The sequence below is a fragment of the Opisthorchis viverrini genome (genome assembly GCF_000715545.1).
Source record: "Opisthorchis viverrini unplaced genomic scaffold opera_v5_96, whole genome shotgun sequence".
Taxonomy (NCBI): Eukaryota; Metazoa; Platyhelminthes; class Trematoda; order Opisthorchiida; family Opisthorchiidae; genus Opisthorchis; species Opisthorchis viverrini.
Genome location: NW_008751749.1, coordinates 665,309 through 681,181, shown reverse-complemented (window position 1 = coordinate 681,181; position 15,873 = coordinate 665,309). Strand labels below are relative to the sequence as shown.

Here is a 15,873-nt window from a genome sequence, read left to right as displayed (position 1 = left end):
TTTTCGGTGGCGCTCCCGTGAGGCTTGCTTTTGCAGAGGGCCGCGCCTTGAAGCTATCCTGCACTTCTCTGATATCGAGAGTCTTATGCCGTTTGTTTGGCTGCGGTCGCCTTTCTTTTGTGTCTATGTGGGCCTTCGAATCACCCACGGTCGGCGTAGCCCACCGGTTATAGTGAGGATTTTCCGGTCGTATGTTGTCAGGTTAGTGGCTTTGATTGTCGTGGTTCTGGGCGACGACTGCGCCCGCAAACTAAAAGGCCTTTTTAACGCAGCGGAATCGAAGATTATCACTTTCACATTCTCAGTGGCCGTATGATCCCTGTAGAATCCCCTGATGTCGAATTCAACGCCTGTGGTCGATTAGTCGGTGGGATTTGCCGCTGGTGTATGCATGTCTGACCCAGTCCAGGTCAGAAGTTGTGACTTGGGTGTATAGTTCGCTGCTTCACCTTTATCGTCGGTTACGGAAATAAGTGACGATAGGTCTACGTATTTTGGGCGCTGCTTCCATGCGAGGCTTGCCTCCTCCTGAGCATCACCGACTACGGTGGTCGAAAGGTTTGCGGCGGTTCAGTATGAACTCGATCCGAAGTCACCACCGTTTGCGTTGGTGTGCTTCTAAAAGCACAAAGGACTATAACTACCGTCGGTTCGGCCACAAGTTTGGGCTCGGCTGAACTGGCGCTAATCAGAAGCCTGTATCGCGCCTCTTCTCTAGGGTTCGTGTGTCCCAGCTTTTGCGCCTCTAGAGGGCGATCCTCAGATATGCGCCTGATCGTTGGGTAGGCCTTGTGAACCCTGACAGTCAGTTTCAAGATCTTGTGCACGGTCGATGAGGAGGAATGGGTGACTAAAAGCCTAAGTATTCACTTGCATTCCTTCTAGAGCCTGAAGAATTTTGTGTTCGGGCTTCGTGAGGACACTACAAATAAGCGACTTCGCCTGTTTCGTTGATGTGACTTTTCTGGAGAATGACCCTCAGGTGATCAGCCTGCTCTTTCTCATGCGCCTGTCAACTAGAGATGCCGTGGCGGTCTTCATTGCCGCACCAGGGGGCCGGATGAGAATTAGCCTCTTGGCTTAGCTGTAAACCCGTAAGTTTTAATGTGCCACCAGGACCTGCAGATGTAGCATTGCATTCAATAAACACCCATTTCGCCCACATCTGTGGTGGTCCATCGATGGTTGTGGAGAGCAGTCTGTATTGATTTGGGTCAAGATTCAGACCGCGTGCACCGCAGGAAACTGAGCGCAAACTTAAAGAGGCGAACACGCAGAGAATTAGAGAGTGTGAACTCTGTAAGCAGATTGGCCAGCGGAAAACCTTTCACAAATCTGAACAAGGAAAACACGAAATCGCTTTTGGATGTGCGCGCGTCGCAAAACTGCTACTGTTACGGGATATTTTGTGGTACCAAACGAAAAAACTTCGTGAAAAATTTCTTGCTTCAGCCAACGATATGATGTTACTTCAGTTCGATATTCTTCTTAAAAAAAGCAGTGCTTCCTTGCCGGTGCCGGTTTATGGATGACGTCGGATAATGTCCGCCGTTTATGACACTGCTCCTTTTACTCGCGATACCCTGTACCCACAAACCTCGTTGGACATACTTTTATTTTGACTATGACACTTGATCATGACTGACGGTACGCCACCTATCGGTCGAGAGTTAGCATTATAATGATTATTGTGTATGACTGCAATTAAGACACTGACCGGCGGGGTGAAAACGACATCTGGGTTTTTGATGTATTCACCTAGTACACCGTCCTACACCCATCTCTTTGATGCGTTTTTTCGATTCCCAAAATCTAAAGTGTGTAACGCATGACTCCGTGTGTAAGACTATATGATAGTTCCAGTTTAGATTTGTTGGTTATGTACAGTAAAATTCGCTTAATAAAGAAGCCATAGTACTTGTTTGACTTCCACGGTTGTTCATTACCATGTGCCTTCAAATACAGTCTCTCGGGCTACCACGACAATGGTGTACAATATCTATCAATCTCCTGTAGCCTCAGACACAACCTGTTCGTGCTCCACGCCTCAAGATACCTCGACTTACCAGACCCTAGAGGAGTCTGTAAGGTTCAAAATTACCACGTCAAGTTTGTCCATATCCAAACAGCGTACTAAATATGCATTACCCCCTGTAGGCCCACATACAAGCTTACCATCTGATGCGCTCTCGTTGGGAAACCACGGAACCGTTCAGGGACGCCACCGGGGTAATAGTTTGCAAATTTATCTACTCCACACGAGGTGTTCTGGCGTTGCCTGGGTTGCGTGGTTGAAACATTGATCCCGGGCATACGAATTATCACCATTTCCATAGCCCAGTTCAACGCTCCTATATCTAGGCGGTGGCCTCACTCACCACGAGATCAAAAGCACAACACTACTCAGCTTCGCGGTCTCGTTCGATGTTCGGGGCATGAGGAATTGCCTTCTGAGTCAACCGGAATATGATAGCAAAATTGCGATTGTTTGCTTGCTGCGAGTGTTTGCAGCTAAAATGTTTGTTCATGTTTAGAGTTAGTAGTAGCCAATTATAGCGAACCGGCAGTCACGACAACAGTCACTCGGCAAAAGTCTCAAAGTCACGTTGGACTCAAAAGCGGGCGGTTGCGGTTGTATTTCATTAAAACAAAATTTTGTACAGTGACGTGACCGATATTAATGAGGAAAAGGAAGGTGATACTGAGCTTGAAAAAGAGCTGTTTACAAGTGCTACACTACCAACCCTCAATGCAGCATTCGACATGATGTGAAACCGGGACCACAGGATGTCCACTGTAGGGTCGGTCACAAGGGAAAACCGACCCCAGTTATCAACAACCCAAATGCGACATTGCGATCCCCTTTGACAGGGGTGGCAGGCGACCTGTTTTCCACGCCACTATCAGTACAAGACATTTCTACCCACTGGTTGTGTTGGTCCAGAGATCTATACGGAGACCAGTATACCTGGTTGGTGGTGCTCGGTGAGACGGTCGAACGGCATCATTCCGCGGTTTCACTCCGCGTCAGACAGCGGGATTTTCAACGTTAATATACCGGGAAAAGCACTTTGCACGTTCCATAACTCCGCAGCGAGCTATTTTTTGGAGCATACCAGCTACAGGACGTTGCCTTAAAGTTCCGAGCCAGGGCAACAAAAAACAAAGCTGACTCGTTTGGTGGTGAGTCGTAAAATCTGCTAAGCCCAAAAATATCGTGGCATTCACTGTGATTAACTCAATTGTCCGTGGAATCAGCGACAGTTACCTGAAAACGAAGCTTTCTGGGTCAGTTTTTAGAGCTTCTTTTCCTGATACTTGAAGAGTTGCAATCCACGACGGCTCGGTTCGGCACCCCTGAAGATTTCAGATGAATAGAGTAGGCATTCAGTTAAAAAGTGTACCGCAGATTCCGTTCACAAATTTAAAGTAGGATAAGGTCAATATTTACACGTGAGTTGCTGTCGCAAAATTGTGGACCACTTCTCTGCTTTTGGAACTGTCGACCAATAGGCTTGCAGTAATTAGGGCATCAGGCCTAGTCGCACATCGCTCCGATCGCCGACTCAGCGCTCCCCATGGTGGGTTTATACGTGCTACGTCTATATTTTTCAGTTTGTTATAGGGAATCTTGCCCGTCGATGTGCTTTTTATGGCCTGCGTAATCTTTCAACGTCTAATAGAGTTCACTCAGAACTCACATTGACGTTTGCCTCAACTGGACAGGTTTTCTACAACAAAGAAGTCGTCAGACAAGTGGATGTACCAACACTCACAGGACGTTTTGGCGTGTTGGCCGAACATGTCCCTACAATAGCTTGCCTGATGCCGGGACTTGTGTCGGTTACCGAATCGGACGGTACAGTAAAGTCCTATTTTGGTGAGTCTCATTGACATAATACTTTTAGTGGCATAATAAATCATGGTTGTACGGCAGTGAAGCATCGGTGTTGAACACTAATGTCATGCTATCGATGATAATGATGATGGTGATGATTTAGTGGCATAGCGGGGGGGAGCTCCGCTTTGGCGCAGAGCTGCATTTCCGTAGGAGGCACGATGCTTCAACAGAACATGATTGCTTAGGCCTACTCTCGGAACGCCAGGGTTGGTTTTAAACCCTATTAGCTAAGTTGATTGGAATTCTATAATCGTAATGGTCAGATGGACAGTGGTGCTGGTCTTGAATTGTTTCACACGAGGCACCCCTCGTGGTTATATATACAGTCCGTCTGCATTTTCATCCTGGTGGCTGTGTACTCGGAATGTTGGGCTAGCTGGCCTTGACATTTCCTCTTGTTTTGGTGTGGGCTGGGGCAATCGCATGCTGTTTTATGATCGTAAAAAACAACTGTAGTACCTTTTCCCCGCCCCTTTACCATGCCACCCGGAGGAAGCACGAGGGCTTGGATACTGCCAGGTTTCCCAAGCCTGGACGGGTTAAAATCGTAAAACAGCGTAATTTCAGCTTGTTCGGCGTCCGAGAATCTCAGGAATGATTAAGTCAGCGTGAAATTTCCGTTCGTGGTAGGTCTATTATAGGCCAGTGCACAAGGATTAACTCCACAGTATTGCCAGTTGGTCAGACCCCGAGACGCGCATTGTGCGGCAAAAACTTACTAATATCCAGTTGCGGTGGCCCGGGCTGTCATTCCGCAGTCCCATATGGTATGGAATGTTCGAATCACTGTAGCTGGTTCCACTGGACCTTTTCGAAACTCAACACCGAAAGTGGGAATATACGATGGTTTGTGAGGTATGGAAAGTTAACCCACTACTGAAAACCCAAAAGGCGGTAATCACCCACTACCAGAGAAATGACCAAGATGTGAAGCATTTAGCCAGTGAGGTTCGAGAACTGGAAAATAAGGTCCTTCCATGACTTGACTTCAGTTCCGTCGGCCCTACAGGTGCTCTGGACACCCGGGTCCAAGCCAGTCCCAATTCATCATCTAACGCCTCCACTGTCCCAATGGACCCACCGAAACAGTAATTGGCCAACGCGACTGTCTTAGATTGTGTCATACTAAGCGCTTAGCGGCCGTCCACTCTCACAGTGTAATTTTGTGTCCACAATCAGCTGTAAAGAGAGTTAATGAGAAGTGATGCTCGGCTTTTGTAACTGACCTGCATCATTAGACGTTAGTACACATAACACCCTGCGTTTCATGTGTGTGGAAAACAGAATACTTCGGAAATGTGTACGGTGTATTCCAACACATTAATGTTAGGCCTAAGGCTTTGACGGGAAGCCTAATACACCTAATTTTAACGGACGGCGTTTTGTTAGTCACTCGTGACACAAAGAACGTGGAAACCACTTTGCTGACCGTCTACATTCCACGCAGCGTGTATGCCCAGACGTCCTGAAATGGGAACTTTAACTGCCGTGACTCAGTCCTCCACAAAGTTAGGACTAAAGAGAACAACAGGATGGTTTTCACTCATGGCATGCCGCGCCTGACTGACCCGGATTTGGCGATGAACTACCGCCATGTCTGTATTGAATTGCTGGGCTCCTTGCCTTCTCTAGGTTCCTGACTACTGAGGTAGCCCATCTCGTACAACTATAGGTTCACGCGTCATCAAAGCTACCTTATCCGCTTATGTTGTAATCCAGATACCAGGGGCGGGATTCTTGCACCGAAACACAACTGCTGTAGCCGCACTTTCTTAACTAGGGTTCTACGGCCGACACGGCGGACCTGGCCAATCACGACACGGTGACATTTCCCACTCGAACCCGTAAGTGAGTAGGTCGCATAGAGCAAGTGAACGCGTCAGACGAACCGGGACTGCTAACCATCGATCTGCTGCTACATGAACGTCCAGAGTTTCCTCAACAAATATACTTACCAATGCTTACAAATATACCTACTGAGACGTCATCGTGATCTGTGAAGCTAAACTAAACTTTGGCATGTTAGGTTTCCAATGCTTACAAATATACCTACTGAGACGCTATCGTGATCTGCGAAGCTAAACTAGACTTTGGCATATTAGGTTCGGAAGTCTGAATCTTGGGACTGTCACGTGTGAAACGCGAGAGTCGGGGGGAGGGGTCGCTCCTACCACCGAAGAGCACTGACATGTAACCCAGTACACCACCTCCCCTATGAATATTACACCATCTTTGGCTTTTCCATAGCCAATGAAAATGACCGCTTCGTCACAGTGCTACCTCGCTCAACAGTATATCTCAGGACGACTGTGCTAGCTGCTGTTTGAAATGCGACCAACCTTGGTTAGTTTCACCTGCTACGCGTAGATGATTTTAACATTCCTCCACCCACGGACCTAGCACCCTGCACTTCTCTCTTCAAGAGTCATCTGTTTTATCCAGTCGCTTTTGCGACTGAACCATGTAAAGTAATTCACCCACTACCAAGTTTTCAAAACCCCTTCCTTACTCGAATTTATACTTAGCAACGTGGAACTCACGGTGGAAGTTTTCAAGTTTCACACTCCACTCGGCCGCAGCAACCCGTCACGAAGAGAGTGAACCTTACCGTTGTGTGGCGGTTTGTGTACCTCGGCGACCCATTGAGCTATACTGGGGGGTGTCCGCACGACACTCACAGAGTCGCTCATACCAGGTTGGTCAATGTTTAGAGGTCTGACGAACACACTCTCCTAGCCCTCCAGGTTGGGGGTTAGAACATGTATGGCGACGTGTTCCGTAAAAAATGGTAATGTACTTGCATTTCCAGCCGAACGCCGCTGCCTTGCGGTTAGGCTTTCGAGCCAAAGGCTTTGGTTGAGGACCCTAATCGTCCTCCTGTCTAGGTGTGGGCGCCCTGGCAGTATCCCAGCCCANCTTTCCGAACTCCGAAGACCTCCGACATTTGTGGCACCGGCGTGATGTCACCTTGACCGTCAATGGTGGAATACACAATAGCGCGGTCCGAGCTGTTCTACTTTATGGATCAGAGAGTGTGGAGAACCTTCGAATTTTCTCTTTGTTTGATCACAGGTGCCCTCGAAGCATTTGGTGCTTACACCAGATCAGTAATGCTGGAGTACATCAGATAGTTTTCGGGAAAGCTCACTCCCTCGACGGAAGAGCTGTTTATACTCCAAAGATTACTCTGGACAGAGTACTTGCTCACAGAATGCCAAGGAAGTGGAAGAGGCCCAGAAAGCTGGTAATGCCCGAAGATTATTTCAGTTGACCCGGAAACCGCCTGTGAGCGAAGCCATCAAGGATCGGAATGGGGTGAACATCGTAAGTAAGGAGGGACGCCTCGGCCGATGGGCCGAATACTTCGAATGACAATTGTCATGGCCACCAGCTGGCACCCATCTGGAGCTCACATGTGACGTAGAACCCTGGGGGGTGAACTTGGAACCTCCTACGGCCTCGAAGGTTCATGACTGCGTATGTTCCCATATGCGCCACCGAGCCTCTGGTCCGGACGACCTCCCATCCGCATGGTTCAAAGATAGGGGTGAAGTCCTCAGTCAATGCTTGTTTGGTCTTTTCGCTTGAGTCGGTGATAGTGAGCGGTGTTAGTCAGCGGCAACCACAGGGGAGTTAGCTTGACCCCGGTCGCAACGATACTGTTGGCGTCAATTGTGCTTCGTCGCCCTACGGAGGCTCGTGAAACACGGACTCGAGAGCAGCAAGCGTGATTCCGGCCTGGTAGAGGTTGCTTTGACCAGATCTTCAAACTTTGTCAGGTGCTAGAACAACGCCATACGTATAAGCGACCCGCAATTCTAGTGTTCCCAGATTTCCAAGGCGCATTGGCTCGATTGACCGGTCTGTTCTGCTTGAAACGCTTGCTCACCAAGGAATCCCCCGTAAGTTCGTGAACATATAAGCTCTTTGTATTCCCAGACTTCCGGACATGTGAGATTATGCGGCGAGCTCTTCAAAAGTTTCGTCACGTAAAGTGATGTCCGTCAGAGATGCCCACTCTCCCCATTCCTGTTTAACTTCGTGATCGATGAAATCATGGAGCGAACGTTGGAAGGTCTCCGAAACCCCGGTGTTCAATTAGCTTGTGACGGAAGTCTTGTCGATCTGGAATATGCAGACGACATCGTTCCAATCTTCGCAGAGGAGTGGAAGGCGCGAGTGTTTTTGAATGAACTGACCAAAGTCATCCCGTCCTTTGGTATGTACTTTGCACCCACAAAGTGTAAGGTCATGCTCCTGGACATGCAGTCACTGAACACGCTGCTTACAACCCAGGAAGATTCACTGGAAGCTGTGGAGAGTTTTACTTATCTTGGAAGTTGTATTAGTTCTGATTGCAGTGTGACAGATGAGGTGAATGCACGAACCCGCAATGCTCTGGTCGCGTTTGCCAATTTGTCAAAGTGGTATATCCTTGAATCTCAAGGACGTTTTATGAAGCTACAGTGTGGGCTGTTTTGTTGTATGACTGTGAGACTTGGCCTATTCGAGTAGCGGAACTGAGGCGTCCTCATGTGTTCGACAATCGTCGTCTCAGAAACATAGCTCCTGTGATTCGCTATCAATGTACCCGTAACGAAGCAATTAGGAAGCGAGTTTTCGGTTGTACGACGGGTACTTCCACTGAAGAATGTGTCCAACACCAGAAGCTGCGTTGGTTGGGAAATGTGTTGCGTATGCTGAACCATCGTTTGCCGCAGAGAGTGCTGGTTTCCATGCCCAATTGAGAGTGGCAGAAGCAGAGGGGTAGCCAACCCTTGACCTGGCAGAGGAGTGTGAAAGAAATTACGAAATGTTTGGATACTGTCTGCGATGCTTGCCTTTCAGCTAATGGCTGTCTTGAATCAATGCTATCGTCTTCGCTGCAATGCTTTCAATCCTTGCTCAATCCAGCAAACAGAACCATTTGATATCAGCGAATTGATTAGGCCACCGCCTCTTACAAGTGTCTCTCACTCCCTTATTCTTACCCTTGGTGATCGAAGCTATGTTCGCTGAAACCACTGCCCTTCGAAGCACAGTTTGTGATATGAGGAACTGAATTGAAATTCACACGGGACTGTCTGACAGGTCCTTCAAAAGAAGTGGTACCCTACCAATTCGATCCGCTTCCGCATTGACCTCAGCGTGCAGGGACCACACGGTATCACCCGAAGTACTTCAATCTGGGCCGCATCACTTTACAATCCGACTTCTTTGGAATGATGACTGTGGAGACTCTGTATCACCATTTTCACCGGTAAAACCGCGTACTTGTCTTACAATGGTTATGTATGCCACAGTTCCGATTGTCGATGAGTTTGGGTGGTTACGGATTAGAGTCCGTAGCTGGTCCGATCGATACGTCAATACTGAGGTGTCAGTGGACTTTTCATTGGGGAGATCGGGAAGGGAGCTATGTATTGGAAGCAACAGTTTGAATGCGCGAGAGCCATTCAGGGCGCTACTACGCCATGTTTGCCAATGTCTCTAATCAATGGGGTATCCCACATTGAGCAGGCAGGCAGTCAGCGCAGTTGAGTTTGATCGTAGTGGCTTTCATACTTCGCTGCCAAGTCATTTTTCGACCTTCCCTGGCTCACATGGTTATGCGAAGTCAGCTGACTGGGACACGGAGGGTTACTGATCAGGTATTCCTACCAAACTCGGGCAATACTCCGAAGATGGTCATACACCGAAAGTCTTTTGACGTCCTACTTGTGGTTCTTGGTGAGTAGTTAAGTGGGTGGACCTCGGAGTTGTTGCATAGCAGACAGAAGCTAGCTGTAGCGACTGAGGAGACCAAGGAAAGACATGAGGGATTTCACGTCTGTAGGTGCTGGCATGCCTTTAATGACATCGATGTTCAGCTCAGACCGCAACGACCAGGTCTTTAGTCCGTATAATAATATGGAGTGCACCACAGCATATAACCATAGCATATAACCTTATCTCACGCCTACGTCACGGGTGGTGCAGGTTCACGAAAGCTGCTTTGGCCTTCTCAATCCGAATAGAAATATCATCTTTGGCTATACCACTGTGACTGATGCAGCTGCCAGGGTAGACACCCATCTACCACTTCAATCGACACATTCGCAAGCATGAGTTCAGGGTTCGAACCTACTCGCTCTTGCAGATCCTTTTTACATCTTGCAGGTGTGGAGCGCATGTCAAACCGTGGGGCATACTTACTTAGATTTTTTAAAATATTGTTTGCATTACGACGGCGTTAGATCCAAAAAGAGCTATGGTTGTCTGTGTGGCGCAAATCTGTGAGTGAATGCCCTGGGAGACGGGTAGTGAGTCCTCCGTAATCATGAGTGAATTAATTAGCCACTTTGATTTCCTGTGGCCAGTCAGTTGTATGCATTCGGTTTAGGGCACGGCTGTTTCTGATAGCAAAAACCTTCTCCATTTCCTGGAATGTCCATCAAAGCTCTCGGGCTTTCCGGAGACTCTCCAATGTTTGTTGTTCGGGAAATTTGTGTGTGCCGTCGTACTCATTGCTTGCTGGTATGGATTTCCCAGTATCATTCAGTGCTAACGATCTCGAACTATCCAGTGGTTATTTGATCGTATCAGAAAAGCTGGAGAGGCAGTACTGAACGCCGCATGCCATGCTTCATTCATGTGCTCGTTACCAGTATAGTGTAGTATAGTATGGTATGGTATAGTATAGTATATAGTATATATATATAGTATAGTATATAGTACAGTATAGTATTCATTTACTGCAGAGAGCTGTTTAGATAGCCTAGATTGATACTTGTGAGCTGTGATAATTCTTCTAAGATGGTGGATTGGCATGCGTCTTGCTGATTTGTGATGGCCTAAGGGAAACGAACTGTCAAGCGTGAACGCACTATGGCGTGATCGGAATCGAGGTGCGTGCCTCTGAAGAAACGGCAATCTTATATTGTGGCTTTCCATCGGTGGCTAATGGCCACGTGATCCAACTAGATCCACGGTTGATTTGCGGTTGGTGGCCGCCAGGTTACGCTATGCTGCACGTTTGGACTGACCGGAAACAGTTGATGAACAGCACACAACTGGAAGAATCACTCTCCATTGTCCATAAGATGAGCATTGACTCCGAACCGATCACCCAGATGTGATTCTAAGGGACTCAGACGACTGACTTGGGCATTCACATCGCCCACAAGGGTCACAGTGTTAATGCTTCTTGCTTTACACTGGATAAATCTGGATAGAATTTATCCTTCTCGGTGTCAGACCCGCAGTCCTTTGGGACGTATGTCGACACTGCAAACAAGCACCGTTCTTTATGTCGAAGCGTTAAGCTTGCCTGAGGTGGATAACTGGACTACTCATGACTGACTTTTCACTGGGATCCAATCCAGTACAGCACGCGGAGGGACGTCGGTGGACAAAGAACTGTACGCGTAGACAGTACTCCCGGTCGTTCAGTACTAGGTAGCGTGTTTGGCCGGGACATCCCACCTTGAGTCCTTGACCCAAAATTCTGACACACAAGGCAGTGGGAGGATGTACGGTTGTTTTCTACAACCCTTCTTCTAGCCTGCGACTCGTAATACGATTTCTCGCACCGCGGAGACTCGTTCTTCATCGGGCTACTCCACGTTGGCCTTTCGGGCATGTCTGAGCCTCGTGAGACTTTGATGAACCATCACGAAGCGATTCGAACTTATCGTGGTGTGACGTTTATCCATTGAGCTATACTGGGGGATGTCCGTGAGACACTCGCTCACACACACTCATACCAGCTTGGTCAGTGGTTACAAGTCTGATGTAACCATTCTCCCGTTGGAACATGTGTGGTGACTTGTTCTATAACAATGCTCATGCACCTCTACTTTGGGAAAAACCCTGCTGCCTTGTAGTCAGGCTTTTGAGCCAAAGACTTTGGTTGAGGACCGTAATCGTCCCCCTGTCAAGGTCTGGGTGCCATGGCCGTATTTCACCCCACATACAACCGTGATACCTACAACTGACACATCGACCACGTCGACGCGTAGTGCCATCAGGCGGGTTGCCTTATTTTGCATACAACAGGGCTGCTGAACAACTACTGACGCTCCCTTTATTTATCTTTCACATTTTTTCTTCCCCATCCCCCCATCCGATTAACAACTATCTTCTTGTAAGCCCACCACTTCGTACTCATGACTCCGTCCTCCATCGATTTGGGAAGACATCCTCAGACAGTTCGAAATCATTCTTCGGTCTTCGACACCCAGTCTACCTTTGTCCGCTGTCCCTGAACACACACTGTTCGTAGAAACATCACTTCCGCTGCTGCACATCTCTGTGGTTGCATTTAGTTTTACCTGGTATCCGGTTCGTCTGACTGAATTCTGAGCGTGTTGACACCTTGAAGTGTATCTTTACCCTTTTCCCTTTTCATTCTGCAACTCTTTTCATGACAGGATTTTATTAAACCAAATCAGCATACAGTTGTACGGTTGTACTTCGATTTTGTTGCCAGTTCAAACGACGGGCGTGCTTAATTTGCGGAAACATTGTCATACTTTCGGTGACTTGCAGGTGAAACATCTCACCCCCATTTCTCATCCGCTTTTCAATAGCCATTTCTAGCTGTGGTGCACACCTTGTGTTCTTAGCTAAACCCTGAATTGTAACTATATTGATCATTCCACCGTTTGTCTCTCTCTTTTTGTTTCACTATTACCTAGTGAGCAGTGGGACTGTCACAGTTAACAGCGATTCCAGCATGCAGGTTCTCGCCGAGGAAGCTGCCACTCTGGATCAGCTTGACGCCCACGCAGTCAAGGAGGGCTTAACACGAGCTCAGGCAGAGCTCGTATCAGCACAGACAGACACATCAAAAGCAGAAGCCCAGATAGCTGTTGAAGCCTACGAGGAACTAGCACATGCAACCGAAGGGCGACACTAAGTTATCGTTTGTGGTACGCTCAGCTGCGGTTTGTAGAAGATCTGTAGCCGTTGTGATGTTTATGAAATATGACTCTTGCAATTTATTCTTACTTTTGTTCTAATTGCCGTGACAGAGTGGAATTTCGTGCGTTCAGTCTGACAATATATTGAAATACTGGTAGCTGACTATGTCCCCACGATCGGTAACAAAGCGTCTGCAAGCTCGGCGAACAGAGCAGCATCCACCTGATCTGCAACTCATGTGCTCTGATCTGCGTCCTTGTTTCTCTCTCCGGTAGAGTCGGATAACGGGTGAACAAAAGTAGGATGAAAAAACAAGCTGCTTGTTTAAAAGTGTCTTGAATCCATCGTTCGGACATAGACATGCCGCCCTTAGGTAGTTTATCAGTTCAGAAAGGGAAAACCCATTAAATTGCTTTAGTTCAGCAATCTCTTGTTGCCCAGTGGACTTCATATTAACGGAAGGTTTTTGAGTGACTATTACGTGTCAATTTAGGTACCTGCAAGCATTTTGTGCGTGATCCCTCCGTTTTTACACACACTAACTTTCTGCAACCACGATATTCGAGGTCTCGATGCATGAAGAAATATTGTCGAAGCATTATTTAACACAAACCTTATGCTGCCTCCCACCATTTTCGCATCATCGCCTTCACCGCATGGCTCTCATTTCCTTCCGTACTGGACCAACAGATCCATTTGTTGTCAGTGCACGTATTCGACCATCAACCCACGGTTCTCATTCCCTTTTCATCAGTGGAAGAAGTTGTAGCAGCTGGAATTATCGCACTTGGGTGCACGGTTTTCGAGCTGAATGGCTGACTGTCATGTCCGGTGTACCACATACATTTTCTTGATAGCTGGATTCATCTTCTTGCTCCATATTAGTCGTTAAAAGGCGGATTCCCCTGGAACTTCAGTTTGTTTCATTCAAAACGACCGTAAATATATTTTTTCTACTTGTCAGCATTACGAGAGAGGGGAATGTAACAATGGATCTTGATGTTTCGCTCCATGGGGGAAAAGAATCGAAGTCACGGGTTTCGCACTGGAATGATGTGGAACACTGTGGTTCACGCATATCAGGATAATCCGTTGCTTATTTTGAATTCACGCATGAAATTAGCAAGCCACTCCTTCCACTTACAGTACCCCCAGATTTCAGCACTTACCCAATTTACCTTTAAGTGACTATTCTCGGGCTGGCTTCAGAAAGAGTTCGGGTAACACCTGCCGGCGAGCGACGCCGGCCTTTGCAAATTACCGATTTGTTCCGGTTCTGGTGGAGAAGTCTGTACACAACGTGGATACCAAGTTGCTCCATGTCATCTTTGGTTGTAGTGAGCCTTGCTCTTCAGTTCTCTCCGGAAGAGAATTCACAACGTGGAGACCAAGTTGCTCCATGTCGTCTTTGGTTGTAGTGAGCCTTGCTCTTCGGTTCTTTCCGGAAGAGACTCCACTTTGGGCATAGTATAGGGGCCAGTATTTGTTTGACACTTTCAGCATCACAAGTATATAATCGATGCCTGAGCCGTAGAGATCGTCGTTGAACGTGTTGACAACGCTTCCGAATCTCGTCTTTGATCACTTCACGTAACAAACTTCATATTCATAGAAGACATCGGTGCTTACAAACTCTAGCTTCCGGATTTCCTCTTTTCACATGCGTGAATTGGGATTACGCGTTGCGGCACGTCAAGGACCCGAAACTTTTCGCGCGTGCTTTTTTCAACAGTGCTTGATTCGTCGGTGCGTTGTTCAATGCGTTGCAGTACAGATCTTGGTCATCGTAATATTGGTTTCTGCTTGTATGAGTTCCGCATAATGAGGCAGACCTTGTTGAGTTCCTTCCGGCTTGTCGCCCAACAGGAAGGTACCACGAGCATCTAATTACCGAGTGCGCGAACTCAGTTGTACGTTATGGCGTCGCTCTACCACCTATTCACGTGGTGACGTCCGTCCGAAGTTCAGTAGTACCGATGACAGTGGGCCGAATTGTTCTACAGACGGAATATCAAAGTGAGGTTACTTCTCCACATACCTGGGCGCAGACTTTCACCGATGAATAACGTGCGTAAAGCACGTTATTCAAACCTTGCATATGTGCCGTAAATTAGGAGGATGGCCCACAATTCTTCACGACTGTCAGGGTCAAAGACGGTGCCATCATCTCCCGCAATTGAACCTTTTCTTTGTACAAAGATGTGTGCCTACCTATATCCATTTCAGTAGCCAAATCAGTGACGGAAATTTCAACTCAGGCTGCAGACGTGTGGTCCTTGCGTGGCAGGTATTCCTTTTCCAATTTCATGACAGGCACGACTCACGAATAGTGTAGTTGACATCCCCTACTTATTACAGGGACTCACAGTACTGCCCCACATTCTTATGGCTTCCCTTGTCGGGTAATTATCGGGATCCTTAGCTCTCCTGAATACTCATAGGTGGAACCAGACCACTATGATACCTAGCGTTTGTAACCGTTGCGTAAGACAGCAGCCAGTGTAATCCGTTCCACTCTGCTCTATCCATTGAATCCACGAAGAAGGCAAGTAATAAACCTGGGGACGCGCATCGAGTTGGGTGCGAAATTGTGGGCAGGTAAGAGCACATTCTCTGGATGAACAAAGTTTTGGGCTTTAAACGAATTTACTGGCACCGGAAGTTACGTAATGCATGAGGCGAGCGTAGAATTCCCACTGGTTATCAGAAGACCAACGTGCACACGGTAGAAACTACTCTGGACTATGCGGAACATTCAGCCCAAATGACCATAGCTTTCCGATTGGAGCTCTACCGTTAAAACTTTAGCGAAATACACTCATTTGCAAACAAATCTGGTTTTGCCTGGAAACATCAAAAACGAGACATTCAGCTGGGTTCCAGGTGAGTCTCTCGCAAAACCAAATTTGTTTGCAAATGAGTGTATTTCGCTAAAGTTTTAACGGTAGAGCTCCAATCGGAAAGCTATGGTCATTTGGGCTGAATGTTCCGCATAGTCCAGAGTAGTTTCTACCGTGTGCACGTTGGTCTTCTGATAACCAGTGGGAATTCTACGCTCGCCTCATGCA

At 47.6% G+C, this 15,873-nt stretch overlaps 1 protein-coding gene across 1 annotated transcript; it reads right to left on the bottom strand.

The window, feature by feature from the left end:
* Positions 1-542: 542 nt before the first annotated feature.
* T265_05130 (hypothetical protein) lies at positions 543-6,591 on the bottom strand (the record flags this gene model as incomplete). Its single annotated transcript, XM_009170054.1, has 3 exons — positions 543-850; positions 1,018-1,245; positions 6,510-6,591. The coding sequence occupies 3 exons, from the start codon at positions 6,589-6,591 to the stop codon at positions 543-545; spliced, it is 618 nt and encodes a 205-aa protein (XP_009168318.1).
* Between the last annotated feature and the right edge of the window lie 9,282 nt (positions 6,592-15,873).